The sequence below is a fragment of the Fukomys damarensis genome, unplaced genomic scaffold (genome assembly GCF_012274545.1).
Source record: "Fukomys damarensis isolate Sample0158 unplaced genomic scaffold, DMR_v1.0_HiC HiC_scaffold_26, whole genome shotgun sequence".
NCBI lineage: Eukaryota > Metazoa > Chordata > Mammalia > Rodentia > Bathyergidae > Fukomys > Fukomys damarensis.
The window spans coordinates 17,823,045-17,847,592 of record NW_022900938.1 but is presented as its reverse complement, the minus strand read 5'-3'; the positions used below and the strand labels follow the sequence as shown (position 1 = coordinate 17,847,592).

The window sequence follows — 24,548 nt, the reverse complement described above, 5'->3', positions numbered from 1 at the left end:
CATTTTTGAGGTGCAGATAGCTTGCTTTATTTTGTTGTTACTAGCTCAAGGAGGTCCAACAATTATAACTAACAGTTGAATTTATACCTGCATGAAAACTACATCAAATTGACATTTTGGGCAGTTGGTAGTAGTGTTTTTAACTTAACAACAGCTTCGTTTTGATGTTATGCCTTTTTTTTTTTCTTTTTGCTGTGGCTCACTGCTTAGTTGCCCTTTTTTTTTTTTTTTTTTTTTTTTTGGGTGTAATTTAAATTTAGAGCTACCACACAGAGGCATTGGCTGCACCAGGACCTCCAGGAGGTGGCACTGCTCTGTCATAGGAATACTTGGGTAGCATGGTTAAATGAGGGGATGGCCAGGAGATGGTACTTTTCCAAGCTAACCAGGCACTCTTTATGCCAGAGACAGTGCAAAATGAGCGAACAAAGTGTTGGCCGTTACACTTTGCTCTGGTAATATTTAAGTCATGATAATTTTAAGTGTGACGCTATCAGAGAAAATGTAAGACGTTAAAGTGTTGCTTACAGGAGGGTAAATGCAAACATCACCAATGCCTTACATTTCTGATTCAGTAGGTATTGGCGCACACATCAGGTGACATGTGCGACAGCATCATCTTCAAGGTGGACAGGACATCATCAGTGGGGAATTTCTCGACCCACTGAGGCAAACTTAGACATCAACAGTATGTTGAGGCACAAAGATTGTTCAAGTATTGAGCAGGGTATTCGTTCCCAAAGAAACTTTCTCCTACCAATTGTTAATTTCAAAAGTTACATTGTAAAATGTCATAAAATAAATGGTACAAAACTTTATAACCGTTAATCCGGCTATATACAGTATGTACATGTCATTAGCAAATGTATAATTTTCTGAGGTCAGTAATTATGAAAAGATTGAAATGTTCACTTTTGAACTTTGACTCATTTAGGTGGATACAAAACTACTTTTTAAAAACTATTTACAGATCAGAAAGATTAGTCCATGTGAATCATTTGTGTAAAGTTAAGAATGAGGGTAGCATATAAGAGCCCAGGCCCTTACATGGAGCGAATATTTATATTCACAGTGGCAGAGTCAGATCCAAATTCATTCCCTAAGCTTAGGGTATAAAGTCCTCCATCTTGTTTCTGTACGTCCATGATGATCAAGGTTGTTAAGTCGTCCGTGTTTTCAATGTGGAATCTCCCTTGTTGTTCTTGGTTTTGGATTTTTCTTCCACCACAGGACCATGTTATTTCTGGGGTAGGCTCCCCCGTAAAAGCGCAGGCTACCGTTAGAACTTTACCTTCATCGATGCTGATATCAGAGGGAAGTGCTTCAATTTTAGGTGGAATTCCTTTTTACAACAACAACAATAACAACATTTTAGGATCACTGAAAAAATAATGATTTGCTCTCTACTGAATTATGTACTAAAGACTACACCATACTACTTGGCTCGTCTACCTCTACCAGTAATTTTATTACTCACCTCTTATGCCTGCTTTAAGCATTCTACTAGTTGAGCTTTCCAGTTGAGTCATACTAGATTTTCCCATAAAACTGCTGGAACTCATTTCTACAAAGGACTCTTGCATGGAAGACATGCTTTGGGCAGACATGCTTGCAAATTTCATTTCAGTCATGCTGCTAGCGCTGCTGCTGCTGAAACTGCTGAAGGAGGCCTCCTGCTTAGAGGCAGACATTTGGACTGACTGAGACGAGAAGCTTCCTTGCAAGCTCACGTCGCCACTTGTCCTCAACACTACCTCTTTGGAGGGTTCTTCCACTAGAGCTGTGGAGCATAGCAGATACACAGTGAACATCAGTGACACTTGGTTAATTGGGGATGCCTGACGTTGGCTTGCAGAAGCGTACACAAAACCGGAATAATGTGCCGTTGAAGCATAAGCAAATACATAGATAGATACATACACTTGTCAAGAGCTAGCTCAATTTCTTCAAGAAACGAATCCTAATATTTCTATCATTACATTACATGCAGGTACTAGGAATCACTAGGAGAAAAATGATTAGTCATTGAAAATGATCAACATAGTGTACATTCTAAAAGTATTACAGGGCAGCTGGTAGCTTTACCTTGATTATTTATCCAAGTTTTTGTTTAGCTATAAAGAAACCAATGCCTGTCTCTCTCACACATGGCATTCAGTGAGGATTCTGAGTTTTCTGGGCTCTGAAGACACAGGCCAGGCCCGACTCTTCAACACACACACACACACACACACACACACACACACAAATGAAGGTCTTAAAGCAGGAAGGAAGAGAGTAAAGATATACTTACGAAGGACTGTTAAGGACGCTGTCGCTGAACACTGGCCACGGAAATTTTTGGCCTTAACTGTGTATTTTCCACTGTCACTTACTGATGCATTTCGGATTTCAAGTGTATATACATTTCTGGAGCGGCTTACACTGATATTTGAAGAAATAGAAATCTAAAATGAAAGGAAAAAGAAGTATTTATGTTCAGCAGTAGATGTGGTGTTTAAAATTTGTCTTCAATAATATGTTCATAATTCAACTTACTGACAGGTTGTTTTTAAACCATTCAATTTCAGGAGATGGCTCCCCACTGATTTCACAAGAGAAGAGAACATCTTGTCCTTCGTTAATATTTTGAGATCTGGGCTGTGAGATGAAGGCTGGAGCATCTGAGAGTTCTTTGCTCAGAGTCAGGTCATACTGACACTTGACAACTCCTTGGCTGGTTTTGCCTATGCAGGTAAGGATTCCTTCATCTCTGTGACTGGCCTGCTTGATGGTGAGGGTCTGGTCACTGCCTGAGACCCCGTATCTGTACTCCTCAGAGTTAGCAAGCTCTACTCCATTTAGTACCCATTTCACATCAGTGGCGCCAGCAATGTTGGCTTTTAAAGTCACTTTTTGGCCATCGGTTATGCTCATCTGAGAAGAAAATGTTTTAATCTCAGCTTGAGTTCTGATCTCTTCTAATGCCTGTGTTGATTTGGTGACTTCTTCTTGGATGATGGATTTTTCCAGGGAGGTTGCTGCTGATTTCTTGACTTCCTCTTTGAGGGCTAACTTTTCTTGAGATTTCACTTCTGATACTTTGACCTCTTCAGAAGTGAGGGCCTTTTGGGAGATTTCCTCTTGGACAACTGCCTTCTGAGATGTAATTTCAGAGGTCTTTTGTGTAGATACTTTCTGTGTTTCGCTGTCTTTTGCAGCTAAAAAAGGAAACCTCTGTAAGGCAAACTTAATTGGAAAGAGACCTCTCACCCTTTACTCTTGCAGATTTTTCAGGTATATAATACTGCGTACAATCAAAGAAATGTTAGCCTCTATGTGCTGTATAGGTAGCACCAATTCTGTCTCTGTTCCAATTTTGGAAACCTGTCAAGCGTGACTTTTGAGATGAATGTTGAGTTTCCTTAAACCAAACTGAAGATAATTTTTATGATGTAACAGATCTTGAAAAGAATAGTCAATGTAGGAGATGTGTGGGCTTAAGAGACTTTCAATAACTAAAAAGTTAAATAATCTTTTAGAAGTTTGAGGTGGAAGTGAAGTAATTTTAATTGAGAAAACAGAACTTTCACTAATTTTGGGCTGTTTTGGAAAAATAGCAAAAATAAAGGTTTAGTGTTGCAGGACCACTTTATATATCCATCTGACTTTATTTTTAAATATTCTTGGGAGCAGGGGCTTGCTTGTGGAATTTTATATAATGCCATATAATTAAGCATGCTTTTCATGCTGATACAAAAGCACATGTTAACTTCCAAAGTCTGAAATTTTATATTTGTTTACAAATGGGGTTCTGGAGTTAGAAAAAGTTTTACTTTAAAATTTTCTCATGTAAAAAAAATTTTTTTTGTCACATATGTGTAATGAAAAAATTTTTTCCTCAATATTATTCTCTAAAATCTGTTGCTTAAGAATTGAGCTGGGCATAGTGGTGCACATCTGTAATTCCAGCACTGACAGGAGGATCTCTGTGAGTTTTAGGCCAGCCTGGGCTACATAGTGAGTTCAAGTCCTGCTCGAAGTACAGAGAAACCTTGTCTCAAGGGGAAAAAAAAAAAAAAAAGGCAAACCAACTTACCTTTTATTGTCAATTTGCAGCTGGAGGACACTGATCCAGCTGAATTTGTTACTGTACAAGTATAAAGTCCACTGTCCGAAGTTTCAGGCTGATGAATTTCTAAGAGGAATTCTCCTTTATCTTCAGAGAGTTTGTATTTACCTCTTTGTGTAATCGCCTGTGGAGTGCAAGTGATTTGAATTATTAAAAGTGACTTATTCTAAAATTCTCTTTAGGATTAGGGATGAGGGGAGAGATCAGTGTTTTAGAAGACGAAGTCAAGGCACATTAAAGAACTGATTACCTTTCCATCCTTTGTCCAGCTGACAGTTGGCTGGGGTTCTCCAGTAGCTTTAACTGTAAATTTAGCAATGCTGTCTGAAGAAACGGTGGTATCCTGCAGCCCAGTAACAATCACTGGTTTTGAGGAAATTGGTTCCGGTGCTTTTGGCTCAGTTTCCTTGGTTTCTAACAGCTCACCAGATTTTTGAGCTGATTTCTTGGTTTCTGTTGACTCAGCAGTTTTCTGAGCTGGTTTCTTAGTTTCTGGTATGCCTGATACCTGCTTATGAATACTCTTGAAAGCCTGGCCTTTAAACTGGAAGCTAGTTTTAGAAGTTCCACCTTCACCAGCAACCTCACAAACATATTCTCCACAATCAGATTCGGTGAGGTTATGAATTTTGAGCTCATAGGTACCATCTGCTGAGTAATGGAATTGGAAATGCCCATTTTCCTTGAGTTTCTTGCCATCTTTATACCATGTGACCTCTTTTGCACATAATACACTACTTTCAACTGCACAAGTCAGCTTTGCAACATCTTTAGAAGCTTCTGCTTTCAGGGGCTGACTTATCTTTGGTGGGGCAGAGGCTGGTAGCTGCTGAGTTTTCTCCATTGGCGTGGGCTTTATCTCTGTGGGTGATACAGCTTTTGAAGGAGAAGTCACTGGTTCTGGAGATTTCACTCGTTTTGGAGACTTAGCGGCTTCTGGGGATTTTACCCGAGGCTCTGGGGACTTGACTCTCGGTGGTGATGTCACAGTCTTTTCAGTGACCCTGGCCTTTTGGACAGTCAAGGTGAATTGTGCTTCCTGTGTCCCTTCGCCATTTTCTACCAGCACGCTATAGTTGCCTTCATCAGAAGCCTGCACTGAAGAGATCTCGAAGGTCGACTTGTACTTGGTGGTAGTCACCTGGTGGCGGGCGGAAGTACTTATCACTCGTCCTCCACGCAGCCACGTCACAGTTGGCACTGGCTCACCATCCGTGTCACAAGAAAACCTCGCAGACTCACCTTCGTAGACAGTTACGGACCGTGGTTTCGTTAGGATTCTTGCTGCCAATGTCGTCTTCATCTTTCTGGTGGTGGATTTTTCTTCCACTGACTTTTTTTCTGACGTAGTGCTTTTCATTTCTGCAGAGGCATAGTGTTCATATGATGAGAGACTTTCCCTTGTCTCTGTCATCTCTGATTTCATTTCCCTGACAGAAGAAGCAGCTTCCATCTCAGATGTTTTCTTAAATGATGAAACTGCATATGCCTCTGTTTTTGTCAGCTCAGGGAAAACTGATCTGGGGACCTCTTCGTCTCTGCGCCGGGATGCATAGGTGGTATAATCGCCTCCAGTTACATCCAGGGTCGCATAGTCGGAAGCTTCACCTTTGTAGTTGGTGCACACAGCACGGTAAGTACCGCTGTCTTCACTATGACAGTCCAGAATTTCCAGGGTCAGGACCCCACTCGTGTTGGTGTAATGAATCTTACTGCTCTCTTGGAGTTCCATGCCATTATGGTACCATTTAACCTCTGCAGTTGGTTTAGACTGAACGTTTAAGATGAAGCGTGTATTTTGGCCACTCGGCACCCTGTGGGAGCGCATTCTTAATGTGATTCGAGGGGCATGGTCTAGTGTGAAAGGCTGCTGGCTCAAGACTTCGTACTTCCTTTCTGATGTCTTCTGAGTCTTCAGAGCCGCTTTCATTGACTCATACCTGGAAAAGATATCAAATCGTGCAGACCTCTCAAATCTTGAGAGCGATCTCTCACTAGACACAGGGCTGGGGGAACGTGGGCGAGTTCTCTCTGGAGTAGGGGACCTTCTTTCTAGGTCATCTTCATATTCCTCGGCTGGCTGTGGACGCGATCGGATCAACTCAGACACTGGCCTCATTAGTTCAATATAAGTTGGGGACAGGGAGCGCCGACGTCTCAGCAGTCTAGACACGGATGAGGATGATTCTCTTTTAGCACGCCTTGAGATTTCATATTCTTCCTCAGTCTCTGTTATTTCTGTCACTTGTCTCTGTCGTTTTGATTTCTTTTTAGACTTTTCTTCCTTTGACAAGTGGTCAAGCTCACTTCTGTATTCCGAGAGACGCTGGGTGGTGGTCACTGGCCGGAGCAGCTCCTCGTCCTCCTTCTCAGCCATGATCCTCTGTCGCTGCTTGGGCTGTCGGTAAGAGGCCAGAGCGTGCCTTTCCCGCAGTTCCGCATAACTCGTACGTGTTTCCTCCTTCACAGGGACGTGATAGGTTGAATACCTGAAGTCTTTTCTTTTCTCTTCCACCTTGATGTGAGTTTGTGGTGAAGAGTAACGTAGGCTAGAAAGCTCAAAACGTGGAGGGCTTCGGCTGGGAGGTGAAGCCGAGAAGCCTAACTCAAGCTCTTCTTCAAGACGCAGCCTTTCTTCTTCTGTTCTTTTCATGGCTAGGTAGTCATCGATGGGGAGGAGCAATTCCTCATCTGACATGTCACCCAGAGAACGTCTCCTAGGTCTGTAATAAAAGTAATAATCAGGAGAAGGCGTCCGCCGGCGGGCTGGTCTCACCATCTCGAGATCGTCTTGGGAGAGTTTGGGGATCCGCCACTTGGGTCTGTATTGATCTGTGATGCGAGGAAGAGGCATCACGTAGAACTGTTCCCATCTTGAAAGGCGGATGCGCTTGGGTCTCTTCTGTGTGATTCTGTCAAGTTTCCCAGGCATTTCAAACTGATCACGGATCTTCTTGTACCATTTCATGTCAGACATAGGCACGAACTGCTTGATGTGCTGGTCTTCTTCCACAGTGGCAGGTTGGTACTTGCGTGGCTCTGGTACTTCATAAGGCATCCGGAATTTCCTCTCCTCCTTCTTTTCTTCTGTCTCAAGTCGATACTCTCCTTTCACAGTCTTAGTGCTGATGGCTGGTTTGTACAGGATGGCAGCTTCTCTCAGAGCCTCTTGGGCTACCTGTGTCAGTGGCACAGTTTCAGTTCCAGAAAGAATTTCAGCCATTCTTAGTGTCTTATCGATCTGTTTTTGTACATGTCGTTCACGCTCCTCCTTACTCTCAAATTCTTGCTTGACGTATCGCAAGCGTTCCACTTGTAAGTGAGCCTGGCAGCTGGTGGATCCAGCTGTATTTGTGGCTGTGACTCTATAATAACCTGTGTCTTCAGGAAAAGTATCCCTGATGTGCAAAGCATAATAATCCAAGCCTTCATGGACAATTTCAATGTGAGGCCCGAGGGACAGTGGCTGACCATCTTTCTCCCACTTTAGTGTTGGTGGGGGAATGCCAGAGACTCTGATCTCAAAGCAGATGCTTTGGCCTTCTTGGCATTCTGCATTTGCCAGTAGCCGTTTGAACATGGGTCTGAGGGTAGTTTCTGTTGGAGGTGGGTGTAGGGTTACAGTCAGCTTTGCTTTACAGCTGTCTTCACCGTATTTGTTCCTTGCCACAACAGTATATTCAGCATCATCATCTGCAGTTACACTGTTGATTGTTAATTGGTAAAGACCCTTGTCGGTCTCAAATGTATACTTCTTGTCATCTTCACCTGGTTTGATTTTCTGACCTGATTTATACCATGTTACACGAGGCTCTGGGTGGACAGTTATAGTTACTCCAAACCGGACATTCTCACCCACATAAGCTGTCTTGTTATAGAGAGGCAGGGTGAATTCTGGTGGCCTCTCCAGGAGTCTCATTGTGTCTGTTCTGCGCTTGATTTTCTTCATGCTTCTCCTGCAGTAATAGTCATAAACTTCTCTCACACCTTTAACGAACAGCTCTGCATAGGAACTGTCTTCACCATAGTCATTGACTACTTTGCATCTGTAAGTACCATCATCGAATCTGGTGATGTCTTTTATGTACATGGTGGCCACACCATCTTCATAGGTGATTTCATACTTCTCGCTGTTCTCTAATTGTCTGACACCAAAGTACCAGGTCACTTGGGTAGTCTGATCATAATTTTCAATTTTGCATACATATTTGACATATCCTCCCTCTTCACCAACAGCATGCATTATCTGCCCAGAAATCGGGCCAATTTCAATGGGTGCTACTTTAACCTTGGCAACATTCACACCCCTCTGAGATCGAATAGCACCACCACAGGAAATTCGGGCTGCTGACACAACCATGTTGAGATCTTTCTTGATCAGGGAGTGGTAATAACGCCGGTGTTTTAATGTTCTGATGACTTTAGTACTGACATTTTCTATCTTCTGCTTTAGCCAGGGGTGCTGGAGTGCCTCAGATGCTGTCATGCGAGATTTTCTTTCTTTCACTAATAGCCGGTCAACAAAATCCATGGCTTCAAAGCTAATTTCTTTGAATGCTTCTTCATCAAAAGTATACTCAGCATTCATGATATTCTCAATTATCTGTTGGTTAGTTTCAGCCAGGAATGGGTTGATACCACTCAGCAATACATATACCAGTGTACCAAGCGACCACATATCAGTGGCTGTGCTGACAACATCATGCTGGTGGACTTCAGGGGCATAGTATTCAGGAGCAGTGAAGAGAAGCCTGAAGTTGTCCCCTGGTTTCAGTTGCCGGGCTTGGCCAAATTCTATTATTTTAATGACAGAGCTCCTTCTTGTTTGGTAAATGATATTTTCTGGTCTAATGTCAAAGTGTCCAATACTGTGGCTATGTAAGAACTCAAGAGCTTCACAGACCTGGCGAACATAATGTACAATTTCTCTTTCATTAAGTTCAAAAGCACTTGTGTTAATGCGTTCAAATATATCAAGTCCTGATATGAATTCAAAGATCATAACTAATTCTTCCATGCTTTCAAATGATTCATGCAGGTATAAGACATTTTTGTGCCTAGCAATGTTTAGAATGGAAATCTCCTTCTTTACCAACACCTGATCAGTCCCTTTGACTTTTACAAATTTGGCCATGAATGTCTTCTTTGAGGATGTTTCAACACAACGGTGAACAATTCCAAACTCACCACGCCCAAGATCTTCAGCAATCATATATTTGTCATAGAGTTCTTTGGTTTTAGAGTGAGATGCTTTAGTCATGGAAACTTCCCTGGTTTCATCGACCTCTTCATCATAATTCAGAGCTCTGGTCTTATCTTCTTTGGTTATGGTTGGTTCAGAAGGCTCAGAAGGTTTGCTCAGGCCAAACTTATTTTCAGCTATTACTCGGAACTGGTAACTTGTTTTTCCGAATAAGTTGATGATGGTGTAACGTGTTTCTCGGGCCTGTCCTACACGTATCCATCTTTCTGCAGTAGTTGCGCATTTTTCAACAATATAGTTGGTGATTTTGCTGCCACCATCAGAAGCTGGCTCTGTCCATGTTAGGTTGACAGAATCTCGTGAAACATCACTAACTTTGACTCCTCTGGGTGGGTCAGGAACGTCAGCCACATCCAGCTCGACTGTCTTCTGATCGATTCCAAACCTGTTTTTAGCACAGACCACATAGAAACCAGCATCCTTTCTCTCCACTCCATTGGAGAAAACAAGTGACGTAAAGGACCTTGTGACAATAACTTGGTAGTGGCCATTATTGTCAATGAGGTCTTGTCCTTTTTGCCAGGTGATCACAGGATCTGGTTTGCCGCTGAAAGGGACCTTGATACTGACCACCTCACCTCGGAGAGCGTGAACTGCTCCCATGCCTTCAAGATTTTTAGGCAAGTGTATCTTAGCTGGAACTGTATCAGAATACAAGGAGAGAGAACATGGTTTAGCAACACCTCCCAATATCTATTTAAGAGTGTTATTTTCTCACCCAAATTAATGCTAATAATGTTTAATTTGCTTTTACCTTCTACGTCCAAGGAGGCAGTGCCAGACACAGATCCCCCTTGGTTGGTAGCTCTGACTTGGTATACTGTGGCATCATCATCTGTGACACTTGCAATAATGAGCTGGTGGTAGCCACCCTTGAATTCTTGAATCCTGTACTTTAATCCATCGGCAATGATTTCCTTGCCTTGTCTGTACCACTTCACCACCGGTTTTGGATGACCAGTCACTTTGCAGACCAAAGTAGCATTGCTCTGATATCTTACATTTAGATTTCTCAGTTCCTCTTTAAAGTGTGGTGCCTGAATGGGGACATCAGACTTGGGGGTGACAGGTTCTGATATTTCACTCCATTCACTCTCCCCACCTAGGTTTTCACATTTCACGCGGAACTCATATTCAAGATCTTCAATAAGGTTTTGCACAGAGAAGACAGTTTCTCGAATCTCTTCTGTTGTCACAGCAATCCATTTATTCTGCTTCTTCTCACGCTTCTCAAGGTAGTAATTTCTAATCTTTGCACCTCCATCACTGGCAGGTGGCTTCCAAGCCACAACACAAGAATCTTTTGTGACAGCAGTAATAGTTGGTTTGCCAGGAGCACCTGGCTTTTCTATTAAAAAAAAAAGAAAAAGAAAATATTTGAGTCATGAGGTAAAAAAGGTAGCTTTAGTAAGAGTTAAAAAAAAAAAGGCTCCAAAGTTATATTAAAAATAGCTATTCTAGCTGGGCATGGTGACTCATGCCTGTAATCCCAGCACTCGGGAGGCTGAGGCAGGAGGATCGCTGTGAGTTTGAGACCAGCCTGAGCTACATAGTGAGTTCCAGGTCAGTCTCAACTATATAGTGAGACCCTGTCTCAAAAAACAAACAAACAAACAAAGCTATTCTAGACAAATGAAAATGGCTACTTTGTGCTAAGAGATTTATCAAAAACAAAATTCCTTTATAAAGAAGGGGATAGGCCATGTATTTCTCCTTTTAGATATGCATTCAATTAAAGCAAGAGAAAGGGCATTGTACTTTATCTGAATCTTTGCTATCTTTTTGAAAATTTTTTTCTTTAAAAGTCTCATGTAAAAGCAGAATTTTACCATATGAGATCAGAGGCAGAAGAGAGAAATCAGGTTGAAACTTACCAAATGGACTCTTAATGATCACAACTGAGGTGACCTCTAGAGGCTCACTGATGCCAAAGGTGTTCTGAGCTGAAACCCGGAAGTAATAGCCAGCATTTTCTGTCAGGTTCACGATTCTACAGGTTGTCACCGAGATGGCTGAAGACACCAATTGCCATTCAGCCCCTTCCTTGGCCTCACATTTTTCCACCACGTAATTGGTGATCCAAGAGCCTCCGTCGTCGGCAGGTGGTTTCCAGCTGATCACCACAGAGTTCTTCAATAGAGCTTCAATCACAATTGGCCCTGTAGGTTTGTCTGGTTTATCTGTTGAGAGGAAATACAGTTGTATTTACAATGTAAAGTACATACAGGGTACTTCCCAAGATTGTTTAAAACATCAAATCATCGAAAGCAAAACCAAAATACCTTGTATTTCCACATCAAGGATGGAATCAACTGTTCCAAAAGCATTGCTGAGCTGAACTTTATATTTCCCAGCATGAGTCTTACGTTGGACATTCTTCATGACAAGATGAGTATAATGCTCGGTATTTTCAATGGTAATGTTTTCAGAGTTTTGCAAAAGTTTCTGCCCGTAGAACCAGGTCATGGCAGGTACCGGACGACCAATGTACATAACATGGAGTCGAAGTGTAGAGCCCACAGCACCATAATATTTTTCTTTCAGTGGGTAACCTGGATGGAACTGTGGTGCTGCCTGCAGGAGAAGCTTACTACTGGTTTCTACTTCTCCAACTTCATTGGTAGCTATGCAGGTATAGACGCCTTCATCTTCTTGTTCCTCTGTCATTACTGTCAGAGTATGCGTGCGTCCATCTGAAGACATTTTGTATTTCCGGCTTTGTACGAGCTCCTTACCAAATCGGTACCATTTAATGTCAGGAAGAGGCCTTCCCACAATCTGGCATGAGAGCTGGGCTGCTTCACCCAATTTGGTAGTAACATCCTTCATTTCTTGGCGTATTCCTGGAGCCTCTCCAGCTGAAGAAAATGAAAAATAATCTTAAATCCATTCTATTCAATCCAAATCTATAATCCTCTGTCCTTACGTATCAGGAATGAATTTACTCTATTGACTAACACTTTATTAGATACTATGATTTACATAAAAGTCTAATTCTTAAGAATTTTTTTGAAGTCATTTTCCTAAGTCATATGGGAAACTGGGGTGAAATGAGCCTTTCAACACATTATTATGTAGATTACTGGGAAGACATTAATCATGTAATATAGGGTTATGGGGAAATATTAGTCCTCTCTATAAACTACAGTATTATTGCCCTTACTGAGGTTCGTTGAAGTGTGGAGTACATTTCTTAACGCTTCAAGTCTTCCTAGGAAGTATAAAAAACCCAGGAGCGTCCTCAGTCTACTGTGCCTAACATCTCCTGTTGTCTTTATGCTTGGAATAGCATCCTACTGAACTTAGCAACTATTCCCTGTGTGTGCATAGGCCAGTGTGAGCAGTTTCTTTTCAAATACTTGCTTTCTGATAAAGCTTGCCACAGTTTTACTTAGTGCAGAGGGAAAAATTAGCCTTAACATGTTTATTTTATTAAAGAGCTAAAAGCTACTTACATGTTAACTTAGTCTTTATAGACATAGCTGTTCTTCGAGGTCTGCTAAGTCCAGTCTCATTCTCAGCAAAAACTCTGAATTCATATTCAGTAGCTTCAAGCAATCCCCCAATTGTGAACTGCCTGTCCTTGATGCGATCCTTATTGCTTTTCTTCCAAGCACTGTCTCCAGACTGTCTATATTCAACCCAATATCCAAGGATTTCTTTGCCACCATCACATTCAGGTTTCTCCCACTGTAAAGTGACACTGTCTTTGGATATTGAGAGAATCTCAAGTTCTCCTGGTTGGCTTGGTTTATCTGAAATATTTTAAGACAATTGAAAAGAGAGTCAAGATTTACCCGTGAAATAAGAGAACAACACTCAAGATGGTTTTGCTTTATCCCCTTTGGAAGTTCTTTCCTTACCAAATGGATCTTTGCAAACAACTGGTTCAGAAGCAGGGCTGGTTTCGCTGAGGCCAACATCATTCTGTGCAATGATGCGGAACTGATACTCAGCATCAGGAACAAGTCCGGTGACGGTGTACATTGTGGTGGTAATCTGAGTCTTGTTGTGTCTGACCCATTTGTCAGTCGATGTCTCCTTGCGTTCAATGTAATAACCTGTGACTCGAGAGCCACCATCGTCTTTGGGGCGGGACCAGGACAAGCTAACAGAACTCTTGGTCACGTCAAGTACTTCTGGTGGATTGCTTGGAGGCTCTGGAGGATCTAGTAATGTAAGTGGAAAACATGCAGATGTTAGAATACAGTCTCATCTTGTATGATGATGAGTTTCATTTAAAAACAAAAGATAATGAAATAATTGTTTTAATTTTGTGGTCAAAAGAGCACTTACTCAGTGGTGTTTTTGGTATTACTGGTTCCTCAGATTTCAGGGGTTTGCTTATGCCAAACTGGTTTTCTGCTGAGACACGGAAATGGTATTCCACATTTTCTTTGAGGCCTTTTACCACCAGAGATGTGCCTCGGACTCTGGAATCAATAGTATACCAGGCAGCTTTAGGCACTTCTCTTCTCTCAAGGATGTAGCCTAAGATGTCGGCACCGCCATCATCAGCAGGAGCTCTCCAGCTGACCCTCACAGATCGAGCTTGTATATCGTCGTATTCAAGTGGCCCTTCGGGAGTGTTGGGACTTCCTATTACCTTGACCTTGATGTAAACAGTCTTCTTGCCACATTTATTTTCCAGAACCAAGTCATAAGTTCCAGAATCATTCCTGTCTGCTTCTTTGATCACAAGTTCAGTATGTGTTTCAGATGTTGCGATCATGGCACGCTTACTAATATCCTGGCCATCCTTGGTCCATTTACATATCGGGAATGGTTTTCCTTTGATTGGTATAGTAAGTTTGATGACTCCACCTTGTCTAACAAAGACGCCTTCCTGGTATCTTTCATCAAGTTCATAGTCAGGATATTCTAGGGGAAAAGGTAGGGTTACAATTTAGAATTTTTTGGTGGGGAAAGAGTAGGAAAGTTTTAAGGCAATTACAGCAGAAAGTAAATGATCATGTGTCTTACCAAGCATTTCCGTGACTTTGACTGTTCCTGGTACCTCAGCAGGCTCCCCAGGTCCACCAGCATTACAAGCTAGGACACGGAATCTGTATTCAGCGCCCTGAGGTAGATGTGTTAGAGTATACTCCCGAATCTTGGTTGGAGTAGTGTTACATTTGGTCCATTCATGTTGATCTACTTTTTGCATTTCAATCAAGTAGCCTGTGACTTTAGATCCTCCTTCATCCTCTGGAGCACTCCAGGCCAAGGAGACTGATGTCCTTGTTGTATCAGTAACTCTTGGATTTTGTGGCTTTCCTGGTGGAGCTGTGAAAAAGATGACAAAAACATACACATTAAAATTGCTGAACAGTTGAAATTAATGATGCCATCTTGCTAATTAAGTGAATTGCTGAAATATGGACTTGTTTTGCATTCTTTAGTTTGACTGCGAAGGCAATTTCAAAACAGTACACTTTTCAGAACTCATAGAACTAAACTACAGAAGGATGAATTTTATTACATATACATTATATCTCAATGAATTTTATTTATGCAAAATATATTTACCAATTGGATCCATGGCAACCATGGGTTTGGAAGGACGACTTGGTTTTCCAGTCCCTCTTGCATTAATGGCTGTGACACGGTGTTCATATTCTAAGCCTTCAATAAGGCCCGTGGAACGGTACCGTGTCATCGTCACTGGTACTTTATTTACGCGGACCCATCGATCTGCTCTCACTTCTTTGCGCTCCACAATATATCCCGTCACTTGGGAGCCACCATCATCTTCAGGTGGATACCAAGTAAGTGTCATGCCATCACGGGAGACATCAAATACCTGTAATGTTTCTGGGGGTCCAGGAATACCTGTAGCAAGACAAAGGTAAGCACAATATGGCAATATGAGTAAATTAAAATAAAGGTTCATGTATATTTTAGCTTTCAGCTGTATTTTAAATGATATATGACACTTGTACCTATTTCCCCAATACTTTCACTTTTGTACTTTTTTTGCTGCTTATTTTCTTCAAAGTTATAAACATTAATTATGTACTTAGGCTATGTTGTAATAAAAAACATACTATCTTTCCTCCTCATTACCCTTAACCACCCTCCCTTCCTCTATTCATCCTGCCCTCTCTCCACTCCTTTCTCCCTCCCTTCTTTACACTTTTCCATCCTCATTTCCTAACTCCCATGCCCTCTTTCATAAGAGTGAAATAATCAAATTAACCATGTTGAAAACTTCTAGGGAAATGAGGTTTAGAAATCTTGAATCATTCTGCTCATTTTGTGAGCTAGTTTTTTTTTTTTTTTTTTTTACATCAGGGCATGATGAAAACAAATTCTTTTTTGTTAGCACTTGGAATCAGAGGTAGGGAGAGTGGTGGAAGGGTCCCAGGACTTACTGATGCTGCTGCGGCATTCTATGACTTCAGACTGCAAGTACGAGCCAATTCCGAAGCGGTTTGTTGCAGCCACACGGAACACGTACTCATTTCCTTCTGTGAGTCTAGTAAACTTAAATGTTGGTCTAGTCACTGATTCAGAAACTGGCAGCCATCCTGGACGATGAGCATCGCGTTGTTCTACCACATAACCACTCAGTGGAGCACCACCATCCAATTCAGGCGGTTCCCAGGCAATAGTAACTGATGTAGCGTCAATTTCATCAATCTTGATAGGCCCAGTTGGTGGACCAGGCTTATCTATAAAAGAGAAAGAAAGGCAGGAAATTAATATTGACTTTCAATCAAAATTGGATAACTGAAGATTAACAATTGTCTTGTATCTTTATCACATCTCCTTACCAAGAATGATAACTTTAATGGTGTCTGAAGTAGTTCCAGTAACATTTTTTAATTCAAGTGTATATTCACCAGTATCTCGTATAGTGGTTTCACGGATGGTTAATTTAGTCACTTTAGTATGAGTTTCAACTGTGACACGTTCTGATTCTTTCAGTTTAGAACCAGAAAAGAACCAGGAAGCAGTAGGAGGTGGACGACCGGTGATGGGTATTACCAGCTCCACTGGTCTGCCGGCTGGGACATGGATGGTCTTTTGAGGCATTGTAGAAAGATCAATTGTTGGCAACACTATAAGAAAGAAATGAGGCATTTTAGAGCATTATTTCTAACAAAGTATCACAAACTCCGAATGCTTTTTGCTTTACTGTTACTTTTGTGGCTGTTTAGTACATACCTCTGAGGTCATGTACAGTCACCGCTGTGACGATCTCTCTTGGTTCTGATACACCTTTCTCATTTTGTGCCCTTACTCTAAATAAGTATTGTTCACCTTCATTTAAGGAAATAACAGTGTGCTCTAGGACTGTGGGTTTTAAGGTCACAACCTTCATCCATCTTTCTGTGCCAGCTTTGCAGGCCTCCAGAACATATCCAGTGAGTCGACTACCACCATCATAGAGTGGCTTTTCCCAGGCAAGAGTGACAGTGGATTTGGTGACATCGACCACTTCCAGCTTTGTAGGCACCAAAGGCACTTCTGAGACCAAAACTGCATCAGATGTTTCACAGGGTTCTCCAATGCCATAAATGTTTTCTGGAAGCACTCTGAAATAGTACATCATTCCTTCTACAAGTCCAGAAATTCGGTAAAGTGTCTTGCTGCATTTGGTGGTTACTGTTTTGAATGCTCTCATGGCAGCTTCACGCTTCTCAATAATGTAATTATTGACTGGAGCGCCACCATCAATTGTGGGAATTTCCCAAGTAATAGTCACAGAATCTCTTGATACTTCCTTAACTTTCACTGAAGGGCAGGGACCAGGAGTATCTGAAAAAAAAAGAAAAATGGTACTTCCTCTTTGGCTGATTAGTTGATAGACTTTTTTTTTTTTTTTTCCAGGAAAATAGCCAATTTAGGCTCTCTCTGGAAATGCAATCAGAGGCCAAGAGGTGTACCTTTTTAGAGAATCTATTCACAGCATGGTCAATGTTAAGGAAAATACCTTACTTACCATATAAAGTATAAAGTATACTTACCGTATACTTTAACAAGGACTGTTGCTGATTTCTTGCCAGATTGATTTTCAGCTTCAATTGTATATTTTCCAGCATCATACCGATTAACCTTGTCCACAATAAGTAAAGAGTAGCTCTCAGTATTGTCGATAATTGCTCGGTTTGCAAGGTTAATGCCCTTTTTGCTCCATGTGATGACGGGAGGTGGTCTACCAGATACTGACACCATCAACCGCAGCGAGGCCCCAGCCCTGATGGTTACAGTCTTCTTTAGGTCATCTGCAAGCTCAAGATCTGGCATTTCTGGAAAGGAAATTAAAAAATTGAATTAATTTGAGAATAGGTCGGATGAGAAAACAATTCACTTAAAAGCTATACAATAAATACCTAGTCTTTCCACAGGTTCAATTTCAGCAGTTGTTTCGCTGTATTCACTCATACCCTTCACATTCACAGCAGCAACTCGGAAGGAGTATTTCTGGCCCATTTTAAGGTCTGGCACAGTGAATTCAGTATTTCTTATTGTGGCATTGGTATGCACTCTGTACCACTGGTCAGTGTCTTTCTCTTGCATTTCGAGTACATATCCTATGATGTCAGCACCACCATCATACGTGGGCTTGGTCCATGCCAAACTAATGCTGCGCTTGGTAGTATCCACAACTCTTGGAGCAGAAGGTGGTCCGGGGGTATCTATAGAATTTAAAAAGTGGGATGTAGATGTTGTACAAATAAAGATACTTCAAGACTTGTAGTTTGTTCAAGACTCACAGAGGCACTTTTGCTCTTTCTCCACACTTACCAAGACCATCTTTGTAACTGGGCTCTTTTGATAGTATAGGACTGCACTGTATATGATGTGATTACTATTATTATTTTAAGAAATGAACTACTTTAGGAAGGTAGATGCTTTCTTACTTCTGTGGTTAGCTATAATATGGTCTGCCTTGTTAGACAAGCTCATTAATTCATCCTCTTTATTTGCTTATCCTTCACAGGTCAATATCGTTTATCTATTTCTAATGAACACAGTAATCAGTAACCCATCATCTTTCCCTGTTCAGTCCCAAAGACTTATTCCTTGTAGCTCTTGGGCTCAAACTTTGTAAAAAGATTTCTCACTTGTTTTACAGTTCTTATAACAATTATTTTGTCATAACATTAAAATATTAGAGACTTTATGCTTCTGCTGAGCCTTTCTTTAAAAGGAACTTTGCTTCTCTTTAGTGGTTATTGTCAGTATGATGCATTTTTCTCTAAAGATTCACAGAATATATCTTTCATATTCATAGTACAATAATTTATTTTTTTCATAAGTTAGAAAAAAATACCACAAAACTTTTCACTAGTTTTAACTGCTAACTTGCCAATAGAATAGTTAAAATGTTCTCTGATGTAGGCTATATTTAAGATCACACTACTAAGCATATGCTTTTCTAGACACATACTTTTCATAAATTCTGCAAGTTCTTGGGTTGGCACATTGGAAAATTATTGATGTGGTTTTGATGAATATGAGGCTAGTGTGTGGTTTACAGAACTCACATGATGGCTCTCTGCATGAAATGAAGTTGGAAGCTTCACTGGGTTCACTATTACCAGCAGCATTCACTGCAGTCACTCTGAACTGGTAATCACACCCCTCCATCAGGCTGGTCACCTTCAGCCTGGTATCATACACCACATAATCTCTGTTGACACGTGTCCAGCGCAGGCTCTTCTTCTCACGCTTGTCTACCAGGTAGTTGCTGATCTCATTGCCACCATCAGATTCTGGTTTTGTCCACTGAATAATGATATGCTCTTTGCTGGCCCCAACTTCTTCAGGTATACCAGGTTGGGATGGAATAGCTGTTTATGTTTATGAAAATAAAGATGATCAGAAAAATCATATTAACATGAGTGCCCCTCTCCCCTGATCTCTTCACATTTCAACCACCAACCTGTTGAAAAAAATGTTGATACTTACTGAATGAGTTTCTGGCTACAATTGGCTCTGATTCAACAGGCACACCAGGGCCATATTTGTTTACTGCTCTCACTCTGAATGTATATTCATTGTTCTTGATGAGTCTGGTAACAACATAGGATAAAGTTGGGCATTCAGCTTCAACAATCACCCAGTTGAGTCTGCTAGTCTCGCGTCTTTCTACAATGTAGTGAGATATATCTGCTCCTCCATCTTCCTGAGGAAGGCTCCAGGCTAAAGTACACTTCTCCTCTGTTACTCTGCTGATGGTGAGTTTTCCACATGGGCCAGGGGAGTCTGAAACAGGCATAGAGACAAGCCATGATGAAGATCATTCTTTCTGCTCATATGGAAAATGCTATAAAAATTCAAGAACATTTGATGTGCTTACCAAGCACTTTGACTAGGACAGACACGGCCTTGGTCCCGCTGGCATTCTTGACCGTTAATGTGTATTTTCCGCTGTCACTTCTGTCACAGAACTTGATCACAGCAGTTGCTCGTTTGCCAGTGTACTGCAAAGAGACTTTTTCACAGAGATCGAGTTCCTTGTCTCCTTTGGTCCAGATAATTTTGGGTTCGGGTTTGCCACCAACTGCAGCATCAAGAACAAGATCCGAACCTGCTCTAATGGTAACCAGGTCACCCTGTAATCTGGCATCCAGTTCGGCTTTGGGTGGAGCTGTCGATAGTTAAAATAAATGTGAATGAGTATCTGACAGTTTATTTCCATGTGAATTATGACAATTTAAAAGAACATAGGTTATTTTTTACCATATTCATCGTGGCATGTGACAGGGCCTGTGGATTCTGATCCTTTGCTGATTACACCTGCTGCATTCTTGGCCAATACACGGAATTCGTAAGTGTCTCCCTCACTGAGAGCAGTTACAGTGAAAAAGTTGTCTGATACGATGGTATAGTTGCACTTTAGCCAGCGACCATCTCCAACCTCACTGACTGGTTTACGCTCTATGATGTAGCCCACAACCTTGCTGCCTCCGTCATACACCGGGGCAGACCAAATCAGTGACACTGTTGATCTTGTGACATCTGTCACTTCTGGTCTGCCTGGTGCATCTGGAGAGGATGCAAAAAATAAGGTTAAGAAAAAAAGCTGTAGTTCTAGTATTGCCAAGAATAGTAAAAACAAACATACCCCTTAAATTTTCATACATACCAACTGGATTTTGAGCCATTACAGGTCTTGAAGCTTCACTGGCCTTGCTAACACCTGCAGCATTGAGAGCGTAAGTTCTAAACTGATATTCCAGTCCTTCAACCAAACCAGACACTTTGTAGTTGCACTCTAAACATGGCACTTTGTTTTCTTTCATCCAAAGGATGGTGTTACGTTCTTTCTTCTCAACCCAGTAGCCAATGATTTTACTGCCACCATCATGGTAGGGTTCTTCCCAACAAATAGACATGGCATTGGCAGACACATGGTAGACTGCAGGTCTGGTAGGAGCGCTTGGTGGGACTAAGTATAAACAAAGGCATCAAATATGAATATAAATTTATAAAATTCAGTGGAAATATAATAGAGACTTTGAAATCTGATTTTTGTTTTTCTTACCAAATGGATGCTCAGCAACAATCGGTGCTGATTCTAAAGGCTTGCTCACACCAAATCTGTTTTCTGAACTGACACGGAAAGAATACTCCTTGTATTTTGTGAGGTGAGTGACTTTAATCTGAGTGCGCTTGACACTGGAATTGATGAGCTGCCAAGCTGTCGTACCCGACTCACGCTTTTCAACTATGTAATTAGTAATTTCGGTGCCTCCATCATCTTCAGGTTCAGCCCATGACAGGACACATGACTCAGCCGAGACAGATGAGACCTCGATGGGGCCAGTTACTGGACCTGGCCTTCCAATGACCACAACTGTGATGGTAAATGTTTTAACACCAGATGTGTTTTCCAGGGTTAAGAAATATCTGCCGGAGTCACCTCTCATGCTGTCCTTTACAGAGAGCGTGGTCCTGTCTTTCGTTGTTACAATACTCACTCGATCAGTCTCCTTAAGTCTCATTTCTTCCAGTTTCCATGTTACTCTGGGGGCTGGACGACCACTGATTGGCACATCGATAGTGAATGGGCTTCCCGCTTTGCAAGTTATGAGCTGGTTGGTAATTCCAGTGAGATCAGCAGTTGGCTCAATCTGAGGCTCTTTGATGATGACAGATGAGAAGGCTTCTCTGGGTTCACTATAGCCAGCATCATTCTTAGCCTTCACACGGAATTCATATTCAGTGTTCTCCATGAGGCGTTCTACTGTGAATGTCAGCTGTTTGGTGTGACCAGCTTCAACCCAGAAGTCGGAACCCTTTTGTCTCATTTCAAGCAGGTACCCAGTAATCCGGCTGCCTCCATCATGTTCAGGTTTAAGCCATGCTAAGACTGCAGAGGATTTGCTAGTGTCAACAACATCAAGTCTTCTAGGTGGAGCAGGTTGTTCTGTGGCTACAATTGGTTCTGGCATTTCATATGGTTCACCAACACCATACTCATTTTCTGCAGAAACACGGAAATAGTAGGGAACGCCTTCTGCTAGGTCACTAACCTTGAAGATCTGACGAGTACATTTTTCACTGACAACTTGCCAGCTACGGCGACTCGCTTCTCGTTTCTCTAACACATAGTGATGGATTCGGGCACCACCATCAAGTAGGGGCGCATCCCACATCAATGTAGCAGATCCCCTGGTCACATCTTTGAAGGTAATTGGACCAGGTGGTCCTGGAGAGTCTAGCACCTTCACAGTGAATGTGATGGACTTACTACCACTGTTGTTTTCCACAGTAAAGGTGTATTTCCCTGCATCATTTCTGTTGCAGTTTTCCACAGTCAGAGTGCTGAAGGAGTCTGTTGTATGGATACCAGCCCGAATACTAAGGTTAGAGTCTGGCTTGCTCCACACAGCTGTAGGAGTAGGTCTACCCCGGAAGGCAATAAAGAGGCGAATACTGGCACCAGCTCTAACAATGTGAGTCTGTTTGAAGCTGGCATCAATGTCTAATTCAGGAGCTGTTAGTCGGTCAATGGCTTTAATCGTACCAGTCACTTCACAGCTGTCTCCTTTTCCAACACCGTTGATAGCACTCACCCGGAATTTGTATTCTTCACCTGCTTGTAAATCAGTGACTGTGTATCTCGTTTTCACACATGCCTCTGTATTCACCTTGTGCCAGTCTCCTAGGTCAGCTTTGCACATTTCTATGATATACCCAATTATTTCCATGCCGCCATCAAAGACTGGCCTGGACCATTCTAAGCTCACAGTTGTCTTTGATGTGTCTGTCACTTTTACCACTGTGGGAGCACTTGGTGGGTTAACGGGCTCTCTGCATTTGATTAGTCTTGAGATGCCACTTGCAGGTCCTACTCCTGCTGCATTTTCAGCCATGACATGGAATTCATACTCATTGCCTTCTACCAGACCAGTGACTTTGAATCTTGTTTCAGAGATCGGTCGTTTGCTGATCACTTTTACCCATCTTGTGCTTTTCTTTTCTCTCCTTTCAAGGATGTAGTGTTGAATCTCATTGCCACCATCTGATTCTGGCCTTGCCCATGTCAGGGTAATGCTATTGCCTGTTACATTGCTAGGCTCCGGAGTGCCAGGAGCATCAGGAACGGCTACAAAATGAAAGAAAACAGAAAAGCAAAGCCAGTTTAGATACATTTGGTTGGAAAGTTAATCTTATAGTACCATTTTATAAACATAGAAACTTACTGTATTGTATTTGAGCAATCACTGGGTCAGAATCAAGGGGCCTGCCAACACCAAACTTGTTAACTGCAGAAACACGGAATTGGTATTCATTGCCAGTTATTAGTTTAATGGCAGTGTAACTCTGGGCTTCACATTTATCTTCAATTAATGCCCAAGCAAGTCTGCTCGTTTCCCGTTTTTCAATGATGTAGTGGGTGACAGGGGCACAGCCATCATTGAGTGGTGCATCCCACCACAGGGTCATCTTCTCACCAGTAATATTGGTGAATCTTATTGGGCCAACTACTTTTCCTGGTGTATCTATAAGAGAAAGTATCTATAGTTAGTTTCTTTTTCCTTGTCCATTAAAATATAAAAAGGCATGTCACTAATCCAAATCCTATTAATTGTAACACCAAGGAGTTCTTTAAAAGTACCTTGTACTTTCACTTTAATATCTGCTTTTGTGGAGCCAGATACATTTTTGGCTTCCACTGTATATACACCACTATGGTCTCGAGTAGCATCTCTAACAAAGAGGCTGGTAGATCCAAGGACATCAGTTATTTCCATATTCACTCTCTTTTCGATTTCAACTTCATCTTTGAACCAAGTGACTCGAGGTACTGGTCGTCCTTGTACCAAAGCTTTAATTCTAAGGCTTTCTCCAGACTTGATAATGATACCATCAAAATACTCAGGGCCAAACTCTACTGTTGGTGGAACTAAAAGAGAAGCAGAAATGTTATGTATTAGTTGGACGTAATACAGATATACAAAAATGTAGTTTTCATTAGCACTATGTCATAATGAATAGGAAGATAATTACTTTTGTGCTATCAAAGGCTATTTTGAAAGGCTTGATAATTAAGAATTTAGACTATGGGATTAAACATTTGCCTATTATAACCCTTTCTCCTGTGTTACACCTATCATGTTAATATTTTAATTTTTTGAAACAGGGTCTCACTATGTAGTTCATACTGGCCTTGAACTCACAGCCATCCTCCTGCCTTGGCCTCCCAAGTGCTGGGATTACGGGCATGCACCACAACGCCCCATGTCATGCTAATAATTTCACACTGCCATTTGTATGAAGAGAAAATGAAATATTTGCAAGTTATTAGTTTCCTAATAGGCTGTTTATTCAAACAAGTACTTGCAAGAGGCCACTGCCTCATGCAAACAAAGCGATGACTGCATTGTTGGATATGTGTTGTGTTTTAATGTATCTAGTACAGTTAGATGGTTATTCTAGGGACTCTTTCTATTTATTTATTATAAATAGCTAAAGTTACAAAGTCAAAACATCTTTGCTTGCATGCCCTTAATATGAAAATGGAGGACAAATAACAGACATAGTAAAAGTAATTGAGCCAACTGTGCCATTTCTTTTCTTTATCTGACTGATAGAAAAGTCCTAATTCATCCACACAGCAACCTTGCATAATGATGTTTCTGTTCCCCCTAAACAGATGGGAGACCATATACTTTTCAAATTACTCTTTTTTTTTTTTTTTTTTTTTTTTTC

At 41.5% G+C, this 24,548-nt stretch overlaps 1 protein-coding gene across 1 annotated transcript in view; it reads right to left on the bottom strand.

The window, feature by feature from the left end:
- Nucleotides 1-214: 214 nt before the first annotated feature.
- Nucleotides 215-24,548, bottom strand: part of Ttn (titin) — a 267,108-nt gene continuing 242,774 nt past the window's right edge. The window contains 27 exon segments of the mRNA XM_033756300.1: nt 215-1,342; nt 1,478-1,780; nt 2,294-2,447; nt 2,539-3,200; nt 4,079-4,235; nt 4,362-10,015; nt 10,129-10,722; nt 11,249-11,554; nt 11,657-12,232; nt 12,830-13,129; nt 13,238-13,543; nt 13,671-14,255; nt 14,358-14,660; nt 14,904-15,206; nt 15,749-16,048; nt 16,151-16,438; nt 16,545-17,138; nt 17,348-17,629; nt 17,714-18,019; nt 18,872-19,177; nt 19,296-19,592; nt 19,687-19,977; nt 20,070-20,375; nt 20,476-20,778; nt 20,875-22,941; nt 23,039-23,338; nt 23,455-23,742. Of these exon segments, the coding sequence (XP_033612191.1) occupies nt 1,044-1,342; nt 1,478-1,780; nt 2,294-2,447; nt 2,539-3,200; nt 4,079-4,235; nt 4,362-10,015; nt 10,129-10,722; nt 11,249-11,554; nt 11,657-12,232; nt 12,830-13,129; nt 13,238-13,543; nt 13,671-14,255; nt 14,358-14,660; nt 14,904-15,206; nt 15,749-16,048; nt 16,151-16,438; nt 16,545-17,138; nt 17,348-17,629; nt 17,714-18,019; nt 18,872-19,177; nt 19,296-19,592; nt 19,687-19,977; nt 20,070-20,375; nt 20,476-20,778; nt 20,875-22,941; nt 23,039-23,338; nt 23,455-23,742 (16,430 nt within the window). The 3' untranslated portion in view covers nt 215-1,043.